The sequence below is a fragment of the Canis aureus genome, chromosome 1 (genome assembly GCF_053574225.1).
Source record: "Canis aureus isolate CA01 chromosome 1, VMU_Caureus_v.1.0, whole genome shotgun sequence".
Classification (NCBI taxonomy): Eukaryota; Metazoa; Chordata; class Mammalia; order Carnivora; family Canidae; genus Canis; species Canis aureus.
The window spans coordinates 29,439,177-29,459,512 of NC_135611.1; the positions used below are offsets into that span (position 1 = coordinate 29,439,177).

Genomic DNA, 20,336 nt, shown 5'->3' on the forward strand with positions numbered 1-20,336 from the left:
TATAGGGTCCAGGTCATTCTCTGGTAATGTTGTTTTAAAAATATAGTTAATTTTTGGGGCGCCTGGGTGGCTCTGTCAGTTAAGTGTTTGTCTTCGGCTCAAGTCACGATCCCAGGGTCCTGGGATGGAGCCCCATGTCCTGCTCCTTGCTCAGCGGAGAGTCTGCTTCATCCTCCCCCTCTTCCTCCCTCTGCTCGTGTTCTTACTCTCTCTAATAAAATAAAAAATTTAATAAAAGTTAATTTTATATCATTTTAAATTAAAACTTGATAATGTAGAAGGCTTTCAGCTTGTTAATCATCGCTCAAATTTAAAAATATAAAGGAAATCAGGAAAACCTAGCCAAAATTGAACTATTATTCCACATTTTATTATTTTTTTTACATTGTATTTATTTGTTTGACAGAAAGAGCATGAGCAAGGGAGAGGGCAGAGGAAGCAGCAGACTCTCCTGCTGAGCGGGGAGTGCCACATGGGTCTCCTGGGATCATGACCTGAGCCAAAGGCAGATTCCCAACCAACTGAACCACCCAGGGGTCCCTGTTCTATATTTTGAATAAACGTATTCTATATTCCCGTTCAGAGGAAGCTGGAGAAATGTCACTGAGATTGAATAAAGGTCAATTTGAAAACTCAAGGCTCAATCGGAGTAAAGTTGTAACATATGAAAAACCTAAAAGTAAAACTATGTCAAATGCATTTTATTTGGTGTTTCATGCTAGGTCGACTTAAACAAATAAAACAACTTTGTTGAACAGATTTTTTTAATATGACTGTGTACATGGACAACTGAGAATAGGGAAAGTCCCCAAATTAGTGTTTTCACAAATTACAGCTGTTACTATAGCTTGGATTTTAATAAATGAGTTTCTCATTCAGTATAGATTAACCAATCCCCCTTTTAATAAAGCCAACATATTATACTGCTAGACGTTTACCTTTTCAAACACTCTGCAAAAAAACTAAATGTGTTCCTTCAGAATCCCTTCTCCTTCAATATTATTAGTAGTTTCTAAAATGGTAAAATAAAATCGAATTATATTAAGCAAATGAAAGTGCAGGTTTGCATAGCTAAGATCAGCAGCAAAAGTGAAGAGTGAAGAGCCAAAGCTGATGGTGCCACGCAGAGATGAGGACATTTATGAAGGTATCCTGCACGGTGCTCCGTATGCCAAACACAATCAACATTCCATCATGTTTTCATTGCTCTTAAACGAGCAAAACCAAATTCTTTTTTTATTTAAAGAAATATTAAATCTTTAAACACCCCCTCCCCAATAATTTGTGATCAGGTAAGGCAAAGGTAAGTCCCATCATCCCTGGGGACAGCAGCAATATACAGACATCAGATATAGCCCTGAATCATCACAAACATTCTCTCATAGTAACATAAGGAATGCCATCTAATAAATCAAAGTTTGCAATGTTGTTATGTTGTTCTAATTTATTTGATTAGCTTATCTGGAAAAACTTTATAAATACATTATTTAAGAGGACAGTATATTTTCTTGCTCTGAAAAAATAATGTTTTTTTCATATTTTAAAACTGTTTAGTATACTTTTGCAAAAAGAGATGCAAGAATGTGACAGCTGGGTTTGCAGAATGTCCATGTACAAATTGCATTTACAAGAACCTGGTAATCTGCCTATAGTTTGCTTCTACAAATAGAACTCTCTGCAGTAATATTTAAACAAACAGGCTTAATTTAAACTCCTCTCCTATTCATTCTACTGGTAGAGCAAAGAGGTACTTAAATTTCAAGTATTATATTGTAAAAGGTAAATTTTTTGTGCCAATTTTATGTTAGCTTTTAAAGACCAAAATATTTATGTGAAAAATCATGCCTAGTCAGCCCATTCTTTTTTTTAAATAGCCAAATGCTCTCATCTTTTAAAGAATGCGAAAAATATTGATTTGCTAAGAAGGAGCACACTGGCAAAAGCCATTTTAAAGTACTGAAGAATAAGGAACTTTTTTTCTATTGGCGAAAATTATTAGAAAAGCTATCCAGTCTGTTGTCTTTAGCTGGTTTTAATAAAGTCTTTTCAAAATGATGGTCAAGAAATCTTTAGAAAACTGGAGGAAGGGGATGCTCCTTTATAGCATGGAAGAAATTCCATTAATTGTAGAAATTCTTGTTAAATTTCTGCTTTGGTTCTTCAGAAGAAATGCTCATATAACTTCTATATGAGGAGATAGAAGAAAGAACAGATTAATATTTATCTAAGATCTTATTTCGAGAATACTGTGGTAATATCTTACATTTCTAAATCTTTACCATGCTTTTTCTATACAATGTCTTATATAAGAATAGGTGATTTTATCAGAATCTTATATTTTAATGAATTCTACCACTAGCAGGAAAACACATCCTTTACTTCAACTTGGGCTGTATCATTTACTTTTCTAAACGACACACACCAATTTTACTTTCCTCTGATGTTAGGGACTTACGTTCATTGGTCTTACATCCTCAGCACCTGATGTGTCAGGCTCCAAAGATATGGCCAAATAAATGTGTTGAAAAGCAGTCATGACCCCAAAGGTACCCCTACACCGCTTAAGATCATAGACACTTGACTATGTCCCTACAGAAGTTACAGGAGGGAAGGGGCAGGGAGAATGCAACGGCAGATAAATCAGACGGTGAGTTTAGGCCTGGCATGCGAAGCAGAAAGTCATCTGGATGCTCCTTGCCTCTCTGTGAGTCTGAGGCATGACAAGATAGGAAGCTGCACCAGGAGCACTTCCAGGAACATGCAAGTCATCACAGTATTACCAGAGTCTTAAGAAAGAGAACGTCAGACCTGGGACGGGCCTATAGCTTCCTTTTACAATCTAGAAAAGTGAATCGTAAAGTCAAGTTATACTCCCAGGTCAGTATATTAGAGAAGGAAAAAAGGCTAGCTTTATTTGGCTAGGTGCTTCAACATTGGCTTTTCTAGCTAGTTAAAGTGGAAAATATGAGTTAAACAAAGTTCACAGATGGAAATCTGAAAGACAAAACAACTTGACCACAAATAATTCTGCACTGGCTCCATTTAAACATGCTGAATTTGGCCAGCTCTGTTCAAAATAGTATAAAGAGATACTGGTTGATACATGAAAATGATCTACCTTGACAGAATTCAAAGAGGTTGGAATAGCGACAGAGCTGAGATTATTCCAGCTATTTTTTGAGACTGATGAGCTGCTGTGACCCTTGAGTTGATAACTTTTGATGTTGCTCCTTATTTCTTTGGATCACATAAAGCTATTGTTCTTTTTGCACAAAGACTTCAAGTCAAGTGTGAGTCCCAGAAACGATATGAGAGAGTCGCTGGTTGTTTCAACAACAGCTATAGTCACTCAACAAAGGACAGAAGACCACTGGGCTCACATGCTCCTAGTTCTGAATATGGGGCCCGCTAGCTAAATTCAAACTATCTTATTACGTTTAAAAAGGACAAGAGTACATCATCCAAGCTGCTAAACCTGAACAAGAGAAAAATGGGAGAACAGGATGGCAATCTTCATATATCTGAAGAGCTGGGAAAGACAGAACAAAAACCAGGAGGCAGAATGAGGCCCAATGGTCCCTACATTATGGTGAGGCATGAAGTACTTGTCTTCCTATGAAGCATGTTCTGACAGTGAGTGTGTTTTGGGCAGTGAGGACTGCTCTGTGAGGAAAGGGGATGGACACCCCCAGTGGGTGATACAGACTAGATTTGCACACCTACTTGTGGGAACAGGAGAGGCCCTAGAATTTGCTCAATCCAACTCAAAATTCAATTTCTACAATCCTTATACAATCTATTTCATGTGGTCCCTAGAAGAACAAAGCTGCCATAGTCAACCACAGAAGTCTCATCCTCTCATGCAGTGCCACATATTGGTGATGGTTACTGAAGGGAGCTTGAGGCAAGCTTACCTGCTGTCTGTTGTGTTTGAACACCATCTACCTGAGGCAGGGGTCCAATTGTCCCTTCATCATCAAAGGCCAGAATTGGATTCAAAGGAATTTCCGGGCTTTCACTGTTGGCGACATCTAATCTAGATGGTTTGGATCCAATGGGTAAATTTATAATTTCCTCGAAATTTTCATTCTGCACAGATACTCCATTTTCACTTGGTTGTTTTTCCAAGTTGGGAGTACTAGGGTTGGAAAAATCAAAATTGAAAGGAATTAGCATTAAAACTAGAAAATACATTTTTGAAACAATCAATAACGATTTTACAACAAATAATTTTATTTTTTATTTTTTATGTTTTTTACAACAAATCATTTTAGAATCAAATGTTAAGACTGATTATATCATTCACAAACATGGTGAATTTTGACATATTTGCAATTTTACATTCTTATTTTAAAAAAATCTGTTCTTTTTGTTATAAACATTTATCAAATGAAACAATGTATCCATTAGAAAAGATGATTTTCAACTCACATTTAACAACTTTTACTGCAGGCATTTTCACATGCCTTTGTTTGAGAAAACAGTAGCTCTTATCAGGTCCTTTATTTCAAAGATGAGGGGGCTGAAATTCAGGGGGTGTGGGGGATAATTGGTAGAGTCCCAGAACTACTGAGACACAGTCCAAACTGAATGCATGATCTCCTGATCTCTGGTCCTGTGTTCTGCTCGTTATGACATTTTGTATAGTACCTGGCTATCCATATGCTAGCCCTTCCTGGGTACCTCTGGCTTCCTAAAACATGTGCATAATTTTATAGGTATATTTTTTAAGACCACCCTTATCTTTGCCCCTTAAATCTGCCTCTGACCCCACCTTCTCATTAATTCATGCTTAATATCTTGGATTTATTTTTGAGGTACATTTAATTGGCCATCAAATCCTTCATTTTCTACCCACAGTTTCTCTTAGGTTTTTTCCTCTCTTTAGAGGCTCCATAAACAAATTGAAAACCCATTATATGTTCATTATTATGCTTTATAATGCAGCAGAAAAAATGCCCATGCAAATAAATACTAGATTATTCACTTTATCTGAGTGCAGTAGTATACATATATTTGCAAGCTTCATATTTTGTTCAGTGCTCAGCTCATGTATCAAAAAAGACCCTATTTGACAAAATTCTAGTTAAAATTTTTAAATGGAAAAGACTAAAAAATGAAGCAAAAATTGTGAAGGTTTTAACTTCTAATACATACTGATCATCAATTGAATGTTTAACTATAGAAAGGTCTACGGTAAGAGGCTAGAGATCAGAAAATCAAGTCTGTGGTATAATGCCAAATGCTTGAAGTTTAGCAAATCAACTCTTTTTCTGTCTCCTTCCCAGATGGTACCATAAAGCTAATATACATCCAATTTTTCCATTGCTTTTTATTTTGAGAAATCTGCTCTTTTTACCCTGTTGAGGAAATAAGTTTACCTATAGGCAAGAAATAATGATTCTGTGGAACACATTCTCAAGCATTTTTGATTTAGATATTTTGGTATATTTTTAATTAAACTTTTCTTCTAGAAAAAAAAAATACCTGTCCTACATGCCTCACAAAGTATTGCAGAATACATTGAAAGTATATTTGTAAAAGTCTGTGAAGAATAACAGAAAAACAGTACACAGACACAGAGTATAATAGTGTTTTGCTATTTCACCAAGGAGCCTTGGCATCACAGTAGTGATGCAGGGGGGCACAAGCGTGCACATGTGCCTGATATCCACTGTTCTAAATGCTTGCATCAGCCACCATACCCATCCTCCTGGTTTTTTCCCCAAAACCAATGGGCTTTCTGTAACCAGAGAAACAGTCTGGTTCTCATCCCGAAGTGATCTTCAGAAGTTCTGACAAAAGATAAAGAAGACGAATGCATCTCCAAGACCTGTTCCTTGGCCACCTCAACTTGCCTTCACCTTCCAGGCTTGCATGTGCTAACAAGTTTTAATACTATGACAACCCAGACTTGAGTCAGTAGTTGACTTCATTTTCCCCTCCCACTCCTACCTGATCTCTCCACCCATTACTTGTTAGCAATTAGAGGAATAATTGTGCTGTATGCTTTGGATGGCCAATTATTAAATGTTCAGAAGATACTGTCACCAGAAGAAACAATAAAACTGAAACTGAAGTCACTGGGGTCAGGGAATATGCATCTGATCTATGTGTCCTCTTAGGGTAAGAACACCAGCTTTTGAATTCTTTTTCTTTGACTATACTCTGGCAGCTGAAACTGGATGCAAGTGTCTTGAAGATTGTACACTTCGCTTGCTAAAATATATGTAAGGGGCACCTGGCTGGCTCAGTGAGAGGATTATGCGACTCTTGAACTCAGAGTCATGAGTTCAAGCCCCATGTTGTGTGTAGAGATTACTTAAAAAAAAAAAAAAATCTACCTGGGGAAGGTAGCTGGGACCATGGTGGGAATCTGACAGTCCATATGGCTTACTGTATCCAGGACCTTATTCTTTCTTGATGCTTATTATCATGTCATAAGAAGTACCTTTGTTGTTATTTTTTAATTTTTTTGCAAGTAACTTTAAAATTAAGAGTGATACATCTCTTTCTGTTTGAATGACAGGGGCCTGGGAATCTTATTTTTCCTTTAGGGCAAACTAAAGGAAAGACTTGAAGGAAAACCACTAGATAAAAAACCAGAATTACTGCAAATCCCTCAAGAGTGAAGGATCTTAGCCTGGGGCTATGAACAGGCATGAAATGTCTTCTGGGCATTAGCAGGGTAAGACAGCAGCCTGTGAGAAGTTTTTAGCTTCTAGAGCAGATTCTCTGCCGGGGGTAGATGAATATATCAGAATGACCTGAGAAACTTAAAATAATGTCTTCCTTCCTCCATACTCCATACATACTTGTACTCACACATTCATCTGTATCCTCTGTTTCTTGTTTCAAAGCAAGTTTCTTCTCCACAAATAAACATTCTCCTCCATTCTACGGGCTCCTCCCTCTACAGATACTAGTTCTCAAGAACTCAAAATGGTTTCCAGAGTAAGAAGCATCCTGCCCAGGCTCATTTATTTCTCCGTACCTTTAAACGCTGGCCAGATATTTGGTAACTCCAATCCTCTTCAATCTACCTACTGTCAGTGGGGAGCCTGTTGGGCAAGCAGAATCGCTTTCAGGCTTTTAAAAGTATCGCACACTGAAGGCTGAGAACACTAGAAACCTCGGGCATCACACAGGTCATTCAGTTCTGAAACTGGACCTAGGCCCTTGAAATCATTTTCCTTTGCCAGCTGGCACAATCTTTAAGTTTTGTCATTTAAGGCTGCTGGAGAGACATGGCACAAGGAAAATTTTGCTTCCTGGGTTGGCTGTGCTTGCTGGGCGAGCTCCTGCACACACCCTCGTGGCGCTCTGAGTATCTGGCTTGTGCCAGGCATGAGGCTGTTTCAGCATCCAGCCCCTGCAGCAGGATGGGTTCCCCCGGCACCTCTCTAGGGCCAGCTTGTGGTCAAGTGCCTCTATTGAGACACCTCTTGCTGAACAGCTTTCCTAAGCATCCTAGAGGGTAGATACCTGGCAAATTCCACCATCAAGTTTCTTTCATAAAAGAACTTCACCATCTAGTGGGGTCATAGCCATACCATCTCCAATAAGGTCTGGAGGGAAACCCCGGGGAAGGGGACTCAGGGAGGTAGCTGATCCTTATATCTGCTAATCCCGTATTCTTAAATTTTTACTTCTTACTAGCAATCTGTTATTCTCATCCCAAATAACAATGAATTTTTCTTGATGTTAAATTTCCTTATTCAAATTAATTTGCCTGGTTTCTCTCTCCTGGCTGGACCCTGACTGATAGACTAGGCATAGGAGGAATACTAGTTTGTAAGATGAAAGCAAGAAGAAAATAGAAACTAAATTCATAAAATTACAAAAGGTATGAAAATTGTGAGAAAGGACTTATTCCCTAAAACCTAGTTTCTGACCAGGGGTCCTAACTTTGAGACTGCAAATAGGTAGCTGTAAGAAAAATAAAAATCACTTCTTTTTGTTACTAAAAAGATGATGCTAAGTGAAGATACAAACTGCTTCAAGATTTGGTGTGGATAAATACAAGGAAGATAAATTTGGAAATAACTGAGGGAAGCAGAGTTTCTTAGTCTACGTATCACAAATTCTGTGTATCATGCAATGGGAAACAAACTTACAGCACATTAAACATTCCCTATAGGTCAGGGTCATTCAGAAATGGATTGTGTTTCTCAAAATGGGGTCCAATTCTTTATGTGAACTCTCACAAATTCATTTCTCATTCTGATAAAAATAAAAAATACTCTAATAAAATAGTCTGATCATCTACATGGCTATCATAAAGCTGAGTTTTACCACATGATTTTAGTGCTTCATTTTGCATTACTATTTCAGACTGTACTGTACCAGCTTATGTGGCAAGGGCTGATGACAAATGAATTAGGTTTGAACTGAGTATATAAATATTGTGTCAGTGCCAAGTGACCTCATGGTACACTGTATGAAAAGAGATTTGAGGTTTTAAGGCGGTTTAAAGAGAGAAAAGCAACGGGTGAAATAAATGATTGGAAATAGAATTTTATCATCTCATTTTACATAGTAAAATTATGTTCCAGGTAATGATTAATTACTTGTTGATTTTACCACTGAAAAAAGTCAGCCAATGTAAACTAATGTTATTGATCAGATAAAATTATCAGTAGCTTAATAAACCTGGTCCATACTATAATAACGGGGTTCCCTCTGTGATACTTTTTACTCTTTCATAAAAGTGTCTTTTTTTTTTGAAGTCAAGTAATTGAATATCATTAATTATAGCAGTTGGGGATGAATATTTTCTTTGAAAATCAAACCAAAGGCACAAAATATCACTTACTATATATCTTAGGTAATGATACATTTATTTAACATAGATCAAAGCTTATGAATAAGCTCTGTCTCAGGAAACTTCTTTTCTTTGGTATTATAGTGGGAAAAATAAAAGGTTTTACTGTCCCAGAAAGTTATCAATGGATGTCTTATGACTTACGGACATCTTAGGATGACTTACTTTTTCACTGCTGCCAATATTATAAAAACGTCGTGCAGTGTGTATTTTTAAATTAAGAAAAAAACGAACCTGAGGACCTTTAATTAACTGACGGCAGCAAACACTGGCAGTAGAGACAGGAAAACTCATAAAAGAAGTAAATTAAAAAAAGTCACAGCTGAAAAATTTTTAACAGTATTACAAATACTTCTAAAAGTTCTTGATAACTGGATTTTCAGGCACAGGCAAGTATAACCCTGAGTTTTTATTTTTGAGAGTGGTATTACAATGCTGTCAATATAAACACCAAGGAAGAGAAAGGAATTTTTTTTTTTTTAAGAGAAGGGTAATCTTTTTCAACCCACACTTGTTTTGTTTTGTTAAAGGTTTTATTTATTTATTCATGAGAGACACAGACAGAGAGAGGGGCAGAGACACAGGAACAGAAAGAGGGAGAAGCAGGCTTCATGTAGGGAGCCTGATGCGGGACTTGATACCGCGACTCCAGGATCACGCCCTGGGCTGAAGGCAGGCGCTAAACCGCTGAGGGATCCCCGCAACTCACACTTCTTTCTTGGTTGTTGTTAGCAACTGTTTATTCAACAAGAAGCCCTTCTACCAATATAAGAAGTACTAGCATCTAAATTATTTTACTGTACGGATACTTGGGTGGCTCAGTGGTTGAGCGTCTCTGCCTTTGGCTCAGGGTGTGATCCCGGTGTCCCGGAATCGAGTCCTACATCAGGCTCCCATCAGGGAGCCTCCTTCTCCCTCTGCCTATGTCTCTGCCTCCCTCTCTGTGTCTTTCATGAATAAATAAAATCTTAAAAAAAAAACTATTTTACTGTAGAACAAACCTGTGATACACTAGAATATTATGTACAGTGAAAATATGCCATTAAAGGGTGAGAATACGGTCTAGATCATGTTGAATATATACAAATAAATTCTTCCCTGTAATTTTCTTTAATAGGCACACATAAACCTAACCATCATACTTAAAGACTCAAGGAAAAAAAAAGATAATTTCTCTTTCTCTGACTATAGAATTACTAGCTCTACCAAAAATTAATGAACCAAATAAAAACAAATCTTCACATTAAAACTCTGAAATTCCATCAGGCCCAGGAAGTTCTGGTGGGATTAGTGCTTTGCTTTCATGTGTATCAGTAAAAAGGGCCCAGTTATTTGACTCACCTCTCCACAGTCACTGCTGATTGGTGTGAGGTAACCACGTGTGGGCTGGCCACTGGTTCTCCATTTCCTGGAGAGTTTGTCACACATGGGAGTGCAGATACCACTGGACACAGTTAAAGAAGATGGGACAAAGGGTTACTATTACGCTATTAACAAACCGAACCCCAAGAGCCAGAGTGCCTGGATTTATGTCCTGGCTCTGCTACTTACCAGCTGTGTGACCTTGGGCAGGACACAAGCTTTCTGTGCCTTAGTTTCCTCATGAATAAGAATACCTACCCTCTACACTATGGTGAGAATTAAATGTATTAACATATGCAACATACTTAGAACAGTGCCTAGCGCAATGTAACGGTAGAAATCAGTGTTATTTTTGCTTGCACTAAATTGACTTTGAACAAAAAGTTTATAATGTAGAAACCAAAGTGATTGATGAAGATAGCAATAAGCTGACTTGATCAGGCTGATGGTGAATATTTTCTGAAGGATTCAGAGCAAATCACCATGAATTACCTTAAGTGATAAAAAAAAATTTTTAAACTCAGTTTAAAGGGGATTTCATGAATTGAAGGCCAGTGAATTGTACTTTACTATGCCACCTTGTCATTCAATGCTCAATGCTATAATTCAGCTTAAACCAACAATTTGGTGGCGGAGAGTCTTATAAACCTTCATATAGGTCAGAGATTCATGGAAATTTGTGGCAGTTTATGGTTTCAGCTTGACATGAAAGAAAAACTGAAATATAATTCCAAGAAAGTGTTATTTCATAACCTGGCACAAATTCAGTAGAGCTGCCAGAGGTCCAGAGAGTCTGATAACTGAAGAAGTGATTAATAACTATTAAAAGTGCCAAAATTCACAAAGCTGGTAATAGGCAGCCTTGAAGATTTCTGATAGATCAGTAAATTTACCTGTCTGCCTGCCTTAGAATTCTCTTTGGGGCACTGGCAACACCATTGAGCCCTCAACCACACATGGGATGGGAAAAAGAAGACTATTTGATAGCCAGATAATCCTCAGGCCTCTTTTGAGCAGTATTAACCCAAACCAGACACGAGAGTTGATAAACACTGATATGATGACTGACAAGTTGGCACCTTCCCTCTTGCTTCTGTTGCTTCTGGGGCTGAGGTACAAAGAATATTCAACAAACAGACAGGGGAACAGCAGGAAGGGGAAAGATGGAAAAACAAACAAAAAAACAAGGAACCTGGCCATGCCCTAACTACAGCGTCAGCCCCTCAACCCTGTGTTGGTGTACCTTACATCCTAAAACGCTCCATCTGATGACCCACTGGGGGCTATGCCTACATAAAGTCTCCATGTATTATAACATCCAGGGAGACAACCAGTAAAAATACAATGGGCTTAAGAGGCAATCATTAGGGTTATTCTCCAAAAAAATATAATTAGGGCATCTTTAAAAAAGCACGAAAAGGCTACTAGGAAGAAATCATGACATAGAGAAACTAGGACAGCCTCTGTTGAAATAAAACCACATCCCAAAATACCAATATATTACATTTGGCAACCTCTAGAGTTTACAGAAAAATTTTTTTCACATAAATCATTTCATTTGATCTTTATTCCAGTCTTAAAAGAGAAAAAAACAGCAAAGGAAGGTGAAGGATCTCTGGTGCCTTCTTGTCATATTGATATTGCAGATGAGGAAAGAGGAAGACCGCATGATGAGTTATCTACCAACCACCTGTCTGTACAATCATGAAGACCATGTGGGATCACAGAAGAAGAATCATAAGCTTGGACTCCAGCTGAATGAGCTGGGCCTGCCACTCCATCCAAGTGCTCCTGGGGGGAAGGGACCTGGCCTGGCCTGTTCAAACTGAATCCTGGCACCTGTAACAAGGCCTGGCACATGACAGGTCTCTGAAAATGCTTGCTGACTCCAAAATAAAGCACTTCTACCTCACAAGGCTATAGTGGAAATTAAAGAAGAAAAGGTATGCAGGAGGTACCTGACACAAAGAGACCATTTAATAAATATTAATTGACTCTACTAATACACTTAAGGTGAACAAGAAATAAAAAAATAAAATAAAATCACCAAGAAATTAATTATCTCTGTCCAAAGCCTATAGGCATCAACAACTTTCTAGTGAAATTTCAACTAATTTCTAATTTCAACGAACTCTATTCTGAAGTCAGAAGGGAAAAAGGTATAAATTTTCTTGTGAGAACTGTCATAAATACAATTTGTCAGAATGTGTAAGTGTAGAGCCCTTAAGAGCAAATATGAATTCATGCTACTTTAGCAGACAGTAAATGATAAATGAAATTTAATTTTATAACACAAAGAAAATTCTTCTAGTCATGTGTATAGATATCTCTATATATACGTACAGATATATACAAACATATACCTATATATATGGATATTTGTAATATAAGATGACTTAAAATATTAAGTACACTATTAGAGTACAAACAAATGTGAAAAAATATCTGCCAGAAATGGGAGAGTTTTACATAAGGGGAAAATCTATGGACTAGATGACACACACCTAAGCTTCTGTAAGTCAATGAGTACTTTTTCTTCTCAATCAATGAATATCTTGATCTCCAGAGAGTGAATCCAAAAATTCTATATTTGAATATATTTGAATTCACTGAAGTAAATACCTGTTCCTCCAGTGAGAGCTCCCTTGGTTATATCTCCATTTCTCTGATCAATGGTTTTCTACAAAAAAAGAAAGAAAAAAAAATTTAAATCTTAAAGTTACAAGAGAAAGTAAAGGAAAAATAAATTACTAAGAACTGTTTTAAAATGTCCACCTCAGTACCTTATCTGTAGCTTCTGTTCGCCTGGTTCTTTTCATAATCTCCTCAAGTCGCTACAAGAAAGGGAGAATTGAGCAAAGGAGTCAGATATGGAAAGAAGGCTAGCCTGGCACTTTCACTAAGTAAATGGGTCACTCAAACACGTCTGTTACTTTGGGTAAGTGTAACAACCACTGCTTCATCTTAACAGGCATTATTCACGTCAAGCTGAACTGACTTAAGCCTCACCAAGTGGAAGAAAGTGTTTTTGGTGAGGGCCGTACTATGAAAACTGATTTCTTTGGAGGAGATGATGCATCCTGAGAGCTAGTCTGGTGGATCTGGAATGGGCAGCATGCACTTGCTTTCTGAGAGCAGTGAGCTCCTCTCCTGGTCCTGGGGCGTCAGGGCTGGGGAAGAATGGGAACAGCATCCCGGGCTTCTGTTCGAGGCTCGCGTCACCTTTTTTCTTTCCAGGCGCTCCTGCTCTTCTCTCTGGAAGTGCTTCTCCCGCTCCTGCCGAGCCTTCTCCGCTTCCTCACGAAGGCGAGCTTCTTCTTCCTTCTGGAAATAAGAAGTGGGCCTGTGCATCCGGCCAGCAGGGCTGCGGCACCCCGCATCCGCCTGGCGCACGGGGCGCGCGCGGGCACTTCTTCCCCTCCGCGGCCCGGGGCCCCCACCTGCTTCTGGGCGCGCTCCTGGTCCTCCCGCTCGCGCCGCTCCCGCTCCTCCGCCTGCCGCCGCAGCTGCTCTTCCCTCTCCCTGGCCTGCTCCGCCTCGAGCCGGCGGGACTCCTCCTCGCGCCGCGCCCGCTCCTCCGCCACCTTCTGCGCCAGCTCCTCTCTCTTTTGTCTGGAAAAAAATACAAACGTGGCTGAGATATACTGGGGGGGGGGGGGGGGGGGGGTGCTCCCTGAGGAGAGGCTAGAGTTGTGGTTGGGGCCCCGGGCAGTGTGCTCTGAGGGCTGGCAGGAAAATCTTCGGGACACACGCAGCGTGGTTCAAGGGCCAAATGTGAAGCCATCCTCTGTTCTTCCTCCTGGTTTTCCAAGCCTTGCATCGCCTCGTGGTACACGGAAGGAAAATGCAACCACTAATATTCTGAGGAGAGTTCGTTTTGTGAAAGGGTGTGCAACGAACTATCTGTAAAGGCTGAGACTTGTTTAATTCCATAATGGGGCATTTTAGTAATAAATCTGAACCCCCTTCCCCCCAGGTAATCTTTGTAAATTAATAAAGGTCACAGTTTTGTTACAGGACAGGAGGAAGATGGACCATGTAAGCTCCCTGCTGGGATCAAGGGTAGGTGTGTCCAAGATCCCTTAGCAGTTCAGGGGGCGGGGGGTGGGAGTGGGGATGCAATCCTCCCTCAAAGTGCAGTTCTGCTTGTTTGAAGAACAATGTCCTTGACATTGGTTTTATTAGCCTCAGAAGGAGGCCAATGAAGCCAGCTGTCCCTATCATCCTGCCTAGCAGGCAATCTGGGGTGCTTAACTATCTCACCCAGCAACTTCCTCTGAAGAGTTCTATCTGGAAGAAAACAGGAGCTTTTATTATGCAGCTTTAAAATGATTGTTAGAAAGATAATGAGGAAATATGGAGATTAGGAATATGTTCAGTAAAAAAAATCAGACTGTACAATTACACCTCTATTGTGGTTATAATTATATAAATAGATGCATGTATACATATTTACGTATGTAAACAAACCCTCACACTGGAGACTGGAAAGGATTACCCAGAACCCTCTTTGCCAATTATTGAAAACTGGTAAGATTATGGATTTTTTTTTCTTTAAACATTTCTCTATCAAGGTTGTTGTACTGTCATTTTAGTAAGAAAATGTGATGTTTTAAAAAAAAACCACTTAGTGGTCAGAGGCCTGATTCTGAAGCAGCTAATTCCTTCACCTTCATCACTACCACCACTTTGTCTGTCAGACTGAACACGTGATCTAAGGGATCCCTAGGATGTCACTGCTCACTGAGCAAAGTCACTGCTTTACCTTTCCAGTTCTTCCTGCTCTCTCTTCTCCCTTTCCTCCTTCTCCCTCTGCTCGCGGGCCAGCCGCCTCTTCTCAGCTAGCAGCCTCGTGGCCTCTTCTGGGTCGGTGGTGCCTGCGGAGGTCTTGGGGGAAGCGCTGGCAGTCACAGTGGATGGCGAGGCTGGGACTGATGCTGGGGCTGGGACCGGTGCTGGAGTGGGGGCCGGGGCCGGAGCAGCTGTACAAACAGGTACAAGGAGAAAATCAACTGGAAACAAAACCCAAAGAACAAAACAAAAACTAGCATTCCCCAATTCCCCACACCCCAGGCCTAGAATTCATCATTATAAGAGAAAAGGGAATGTTTATTACTGTGTGTTCTCACGGTTTCACTGTATTCTATTTGTAACCAAGCAACAGATAACAAAAAGGCATGTGTGTAAGTGAGACATCCAACAAAGCTGACACTCTGTCACCAAGTCTTATTTTCATACAAGTTAATCAGTTAACAACATATATCGAATGTGTACTCAGTATAGAGCCTCACGTTAGGTTCTGTGGGAAGTTCTACTCTGAGCAAAAAGAAGATGAGATCTTCCATTTGCCTCTCATTACATTAAAAAAATTCCTTCTCTTTAGTGACTATTTATTACTAGCAGACCAAAGCCTTTCATTGACCATCCTCTGCATCCCTGCCACAAGCCCAGATGCAGGCTGGGAAGATGATACCCTATGAAGATGGAGTCTTTTTTTGACTGCCTAGAGCTGTCTCCAGGTCTGAGGTGGGAGGACCCAAGGGCCTCTTTAGGACCTGGCTCTCGTATTCATTCCTTACCCATTTGGGCCTCCACTGTCCATCCTGATGCCAAGTGTAAGATGGGAGCACAAGTCTTTGACCTTATCCACATTCAGGAAATGGCCTAGAGAGCCATTCTAGGAGTCCCACAGAGATGCTCCACTGTGAGGTGTGATCTCTGGTATTCTAGACCCTCCTTTCATGATTAACATTTTCCTTTAATCCTCATGATTAGGTATTTTTCTTTGCCTCCAGGACACTTTTTGGCCTTTCCCTTCTCTCCCTTTCCATGCAAATAAGGACTGGACTCTTCTACTATCTAACAACGCTTTCACTTGTCTTGTTATCTATTCTTTGTTACCCCTACCCCCAATTTCAAATTAAGTCTTAAGGAGAAAACTTTTGAATGAAGACAGTTTTCAACAAAAAATACTGAATTCCTAGTTCCAAGGATTTCTAAACTTCTAAATAGCACCTGGTTTAGCCTGGCAGAGATGAGATCTACTGGGTCTTTTGAAACGAATTCTGACCTCTGTCAAGGGCCAGAGAGGCTAGCCAGCGGTCCTTAAACTCCAGTATGCATAGGATAAACTGGCCATTCTGTATTTTATCTGGCAATCCTGCAGAGGAACTGATTGATGAGCTTACTGTCTTTCAGAGTTCCTGGATCCACCACATACTTGGATTCAGTAGGACTAATATAGGGCCAGCACTTTGTCCTTTGAAACATTGTAGAAGTGGTAAATTAAAAATATTTCCATAAACTTTTTGAAGATCTTTCCTCTAAAAGGAGGAGACCAATCCCCTTCAATTGAGTGTGAGGTGAATCTAGTCACTTGCATCTAATGAATAAAATACGACAGAAATTGTGACTTCTGTGTATAGGATTTCTGGGCCTAGGCATAAAAAGTGTGCATTCTTTGTGATGTTCTCTTTCAAATCACAGTCTCTGAGGGAAAGCCAGCAAGCCAAGTCCAGCAGACAGACTGTGAGGACATCAAGCAACTCTATGGAGAGGTTCATGTGCCATGAAATGGAGCTCAGCCATTGTGTGTGCACCATATTCCAACAACCCAGATAAACTGCTTCCAAACTCCTGCCCCAAGAATCTGTGCAATGTCATAATTTGTTATAGCTCCAAAATTTTAAGATCTGTTACACAGCAATAGATAACTAATACAAAGTAATTCTGATGCAAGTGCTCTGAACACCACATTTTGTGAAAAAAAGGACTCGGCCAATAAAAGGAATCATAAATCATACCTGAATGAATATGCTGTGGCTTTTTGTTTTAAACCTTTTTTTAAAGATTTTATTTATTTATTCATGAGAGAGAGAGAGAGAGAGAGGCAGGCAGAGGAGAAGCAGGCTCCGTGCAGGGAGCCCGATATGGGACTCGATCCTGGGTCTCCAGGATCACGTCCTGGACCTGAAGGCGGCGCCAAACCGCTAAGCCACCCGGGCTGCCCTGCTGTGGCTTTTGATTGGATGTTTCTTTCTTTATTTGTAAGAAAATCTCACGTAGGAAAAGTTCCCAAAATTAACCTTGGAGTAAAATTTCCAAGTCCCCCAAAGAAGAGCAAGCAACCCACACCTCATCACAAGTCAGCTGAATCTTACCAGGAGCAGCCTCTGGCTCGGGAGGTGACCCCTCTTCAGCTGTGGCTTCTTCCACCTTCACTAAAGGTGCCCTGCTCTTAAGTGATGGCTCATTGACAACTTTTGGGGGCTCCTTCTCAGAGTCTTTCCTCTCAGGTTCCACTCTGACTTCTCGCTTGACAGGGCGGATGTTGCCAGGGGATGGGGGCCGGACCTGGGCAGGGGCAACTTTGACTGATCCAGAAGGCAAGGAGGAGGTTGGTCTGGGTGTGCCAGGCAGATGGGGAAAGGATTTGGATGGAAGCCTAGGGGCAATAAACAGGGGAAAGAGAATAGGAGCCATCAGAGCAGGCTTGCCAGAACCTTCCTTTCCCCACTCCTCTACCACTTGACAGTCCTAGAACACCAGCACCAGTAAGGTGAAGAAATGAAGAGATACTGAACTGGTGTATTTGTTTTTTATGTGGCAAACACAGAAATATTCACTTTAGAGACTCATTCCCATTTCCTTTAAAATGTTATTCCCTAAACAATACCAGACACCATGGAGAGAATAGTTTGCTTTCAGAGAAGAGAAGCTACAAATTCTTCAGCATGGCAACCCAGACAACCTCTTAAATTTTGCTTACCAGAGTCGGGAGGGAGCTGGTGATCTTGCTTTGGGATGAGATGGAGATACAGCCCTCCGAATAGCAGATGTGGGGTGGATCGGTAGGTTTTCTCTCTCCTTCTCTCTTTTATAGCCCTAAGTTCCAAGAAACACAATGATTAGATTTTGATATGAGTGGGACAATCCCATTAACAGTATATTCAGGAGTGGAGCTACAACCCACTGAGTGACTTTTTGGAAATTTTCCAACCTTTGTCATTGATATCCATTCCACTCCCACAAAAGCCCTTGTTAGCTTAAACCTGAACATTATAACTGAATTAACGCCATCTGACACTAATTAATAAAGTTCTGGATGTCTGATCTGGAGTTACATTTGCTAAAGAAATATACATGTATACTCTTAGAAAGTACCTGTACTCTGTATCTACAATCACCTGGGGCAAAAATCTCTCACTGTCTTTAGTTCACACAAATATCAAAATAAAAGTCCTTCCATTTCCCCATTTCTCCCCCATTTTAATTCTTTAGCATTTTTTCTTTTTTTTCTATGTTGGAACATACCATACTCAGTCTTTTTTTTTTTTTTTTTTAAATCTTAACATATCTGCTATATCAGACATTAATTCATTTTTTTCCCTTTATACTGATACTATATAAATAATTTCTTTCTCATCTAATGTCCTTTTGCTCTTAAAGGAAAAATCAGGTTCAAGGTGAAGAATTTTAGCTCTTTTTAATCTTAAGGATAAAACTGAAATGGGAGAGTGTGTCAAAACATCCCTCCTGGGATCCCTGGGTGGCGCAGCGGTTTAGCGCCTGCCTTTGGTCCAGGGCGCGATCCTGGAGACCCAGGATCGAATCTCACGTCAGGCTCCCTGCATGGAGCCTGCTTCTCCCTCTGCCTATGTCTCTGCCTCTGTCTCTCTGTGATGACTATCATAAAAAAAAATAAATAAATAAATAAAAAAATCCTTCCTTTTCTAACTGCATACTAGAAATTCAGCCAGACAGGTGATACCTTTGCTAAGTCAAAACGAGCAAAGGGAAACCCAGAAGTGTCTGGTAAGCTATAGTCAACCAAAACAAAAAGACAAAAACAAAAAAACAACCCCCAAACACAAAAATGCACAGAGCAAGAAAGACTCATTCTAAGTATCTGAAACTTGCCAACAATGTTCTGGGACAGGACTGGATACTGGCTGGAAGCCCCCGTGTGAGCACCTGTCAGCACTTTGCTCTGTGGGACCCTCCCAGGAGAGCAGACTGAGAGTACAACGGAAGGGACAGAACTTTGTTGTATCTAGCTGCAGGGCCCATACACTGGAGTGTACCTTTTTCTCTCTCCTTTCTGCCTGGTGCAAGCATCAATTCCCCTCTTCCTTCCTTTCCCCACTCCTGTTCCCCTTCAGTATCCCTTCTCATTGTTTCTCTCCACTTTTCTTAGTAACAGCCTAGTTGATAGACTGGGCTATAGGGGTGTGTATGTGTGTGTGTAATATGAATATCAAATAATATTCAATGTCTTCCCCTGGGTGAAGGGCACTCAGAGGGGCACTTGACGGGATGAGCACTGTATGTTATACTATATGTTGGCAAATCGAACTCCACTAAAAAATATACAAATAAAAAAAATTCAATGTCTTCCCAGAATTTCTAAATGAAACAAAGACTGGGGCAGGAAAGAGCGTTACAAGATATGTGCCAGCTCCCTATCACTTGTGGCTGCATGACCGGCCTTTGCCCCCATTTCTGGTCCCAGAAGGCTGGAGGTAGGGCCTCAGAATACAGCTATTGTTCTTGGGTAGCAGAAGTGGCAGCCAGCACATGGGACCCTTCTGGCAGGTATATTGGGTGGCATTTATGCCTCTGACAATTATGTCAGAGTGGAAGGCTCAGAACTCTTCCAGGGGAAGTTGGGGTTATGTACTCCAAGTAGTTGTTTTTTCCTTTTTCTCAAAAACATTTTAATTTGGCTGAAGTCAAAGTAAGGAGAGATCTGAATGAGAAAATAAATCAGGAAGAGTAATTTGTGACGTGGAGGATACGGGGATGAATTTCATCATCTGTGTCTTGATAAGACAGGCACTGTGGGAATGAACCTACAAAGAACTGTATAATCTTTCTTTTTGGATTAAAAAATAAAGTGCCATTGAACCAGTTCTTTCTTTCCTAAAACTGCCCTCCCCTTAATCATCTTATAGGGATAGAGAAATAGGCAAAGAGAAGTTTAGAAACATGTTCAGTACTTGAGACAACATCCTCTCAGGCAGGTAGATGGTTTTACCCTCTTAGTTCTTTTAGACATCTTTTCAGTGGTTTGTAACCCATTCACGTATTTGGGTACCACACATGTAAAGGCATTCCTCATCCTCATCCAGATCTAACAGCCAGCACTCTG

The 20,336-nt window shown here is 40.2% G+C and overlaps 1 protein-coding gene across 13 annotated transcripts in view; it reads right to left on the minus strand.

The window, feature by feature from the left end:
• Positions 1–685: 685 nt before the first annotated feature.
• MAP7 (microtubule associated protein 7) overlaps positions 686–20,336 on the minus strand; it is a 173,659-nt gene continuing 154,008 nt past the window's right edge. For 12 of the 13 annotated variants that reach the window (XM_077894311.1, XM_077894308.1, XM_077894306.1 and 9 more), the window contains 10 exons: positions 17,955–18,070; positions 17,347–17,630; positions 14,952–15,168; positions 13,627–13,798; positions 13,409–13,510; positions 12,970–13,020; positions 12,809–12,866; positions 10,166–10,268; positions 3,915–4,138; positions 686–2,184 (listed from right to left, as the gene is read on the minus strand). In XM_077894311.1, coding sequence (XP_077750437.1) covers positions 2,174–2,184; positions 3,915–4,138; positions 10,166–10,268; positions 12,809–12,866; positions 12,970–13,020; positions 13,409–13,510; positions 13,627–13,798; positions 14,952–15,168; positions 17,347–17,630; positions 17,955–18,070 — 1,338 coding nt within the window. In that variant the 3' untranslated portion in view covers positions 686–2,173. Of the gene's footprint in view, positions 2,185–3,914; positions 4,139–10,165; positions 10,269–12,808; positions 12,867–12,969; positions 13,021–13,408; positions 13,511–13,626; positions 13,799–14,951; positions 15,199–17,346; positions 17,631–17,954; positions 18,071–20,336 lie in introns of all 13 variants that reach the window. The other variant, XM_077894317.1, reaches the window with a different exon arrangement.